We start from the raw sequence: 418 nt of genomic DNA on the forward strand, positions 1-418 counted from the left end.
ACACAGACAGATAAGATGATACTGAGGGCTTGAATATATACATTAAGTAGATACAAACAGATAGATAGATCTAGATACTTTTACATACGTCATGCGTTATGTATATGAATCAGTGAATGAGTGTGTGTAACCGTGTGTACGTGCGTGCAAACATATACGTTTAAGAAAGCGAGTGTGCACATGAATTCACCAGCGCTGAAGTGCTAGAAGTACATATAACGCGACTTTTCAAGATCTAACTGGAGATTCTTATACTGCTTGTCCGTGAGCGCCTGCCACCTGTAGCCCAGGATCTGGGACACCTCGCGCTCCATCGCCTCGTAGGAGCGGGCGCTGCGCCGCAGCCAATCGTAGAACTCGAAGGTCCAGTCGGGGTTCATCGGCCAGTCCGCCTGAGGGGGGAAGGAGGGTGCTATTA

At 48.1% G+C, this 418-nt stretch overlaps 1 protein-coding gene across 1 annotated transcript in view; it reads right to left on the reverse strand.

Moving 5' to 3' along the window:
* The window catches only part of LOC119591574, a gene marked incomplete in the record, with an annotated part of 18,606 nt that overhangs the window by 1,430 nt on the left and 16,758 nt on the right, over nt 1–418 (reverse strand). The window contains 1 exon segment of the mRNA XM_037940336.1: nt 1–392. Within this exon segment, the coding sequence (XP_037796264.1) occupies nt 204–392 (189 nt within the window).

Source organism: Penaeus monodon, chromosome 28 (genome assembly GCF_015228065.2).
Source record: "Penaeus monodon isolate SGIC_2016 chromosome 28, NSTDA_Pmon_1, whole genome shotgun sequence".
NCBI classification, from domain to species: domain Eukaryota; kingdom Metazoa; phylum Arthropoda; class Malacostraca; order Decapoda; family Penaeidae; genus Penaeus; species Penaeus monodon.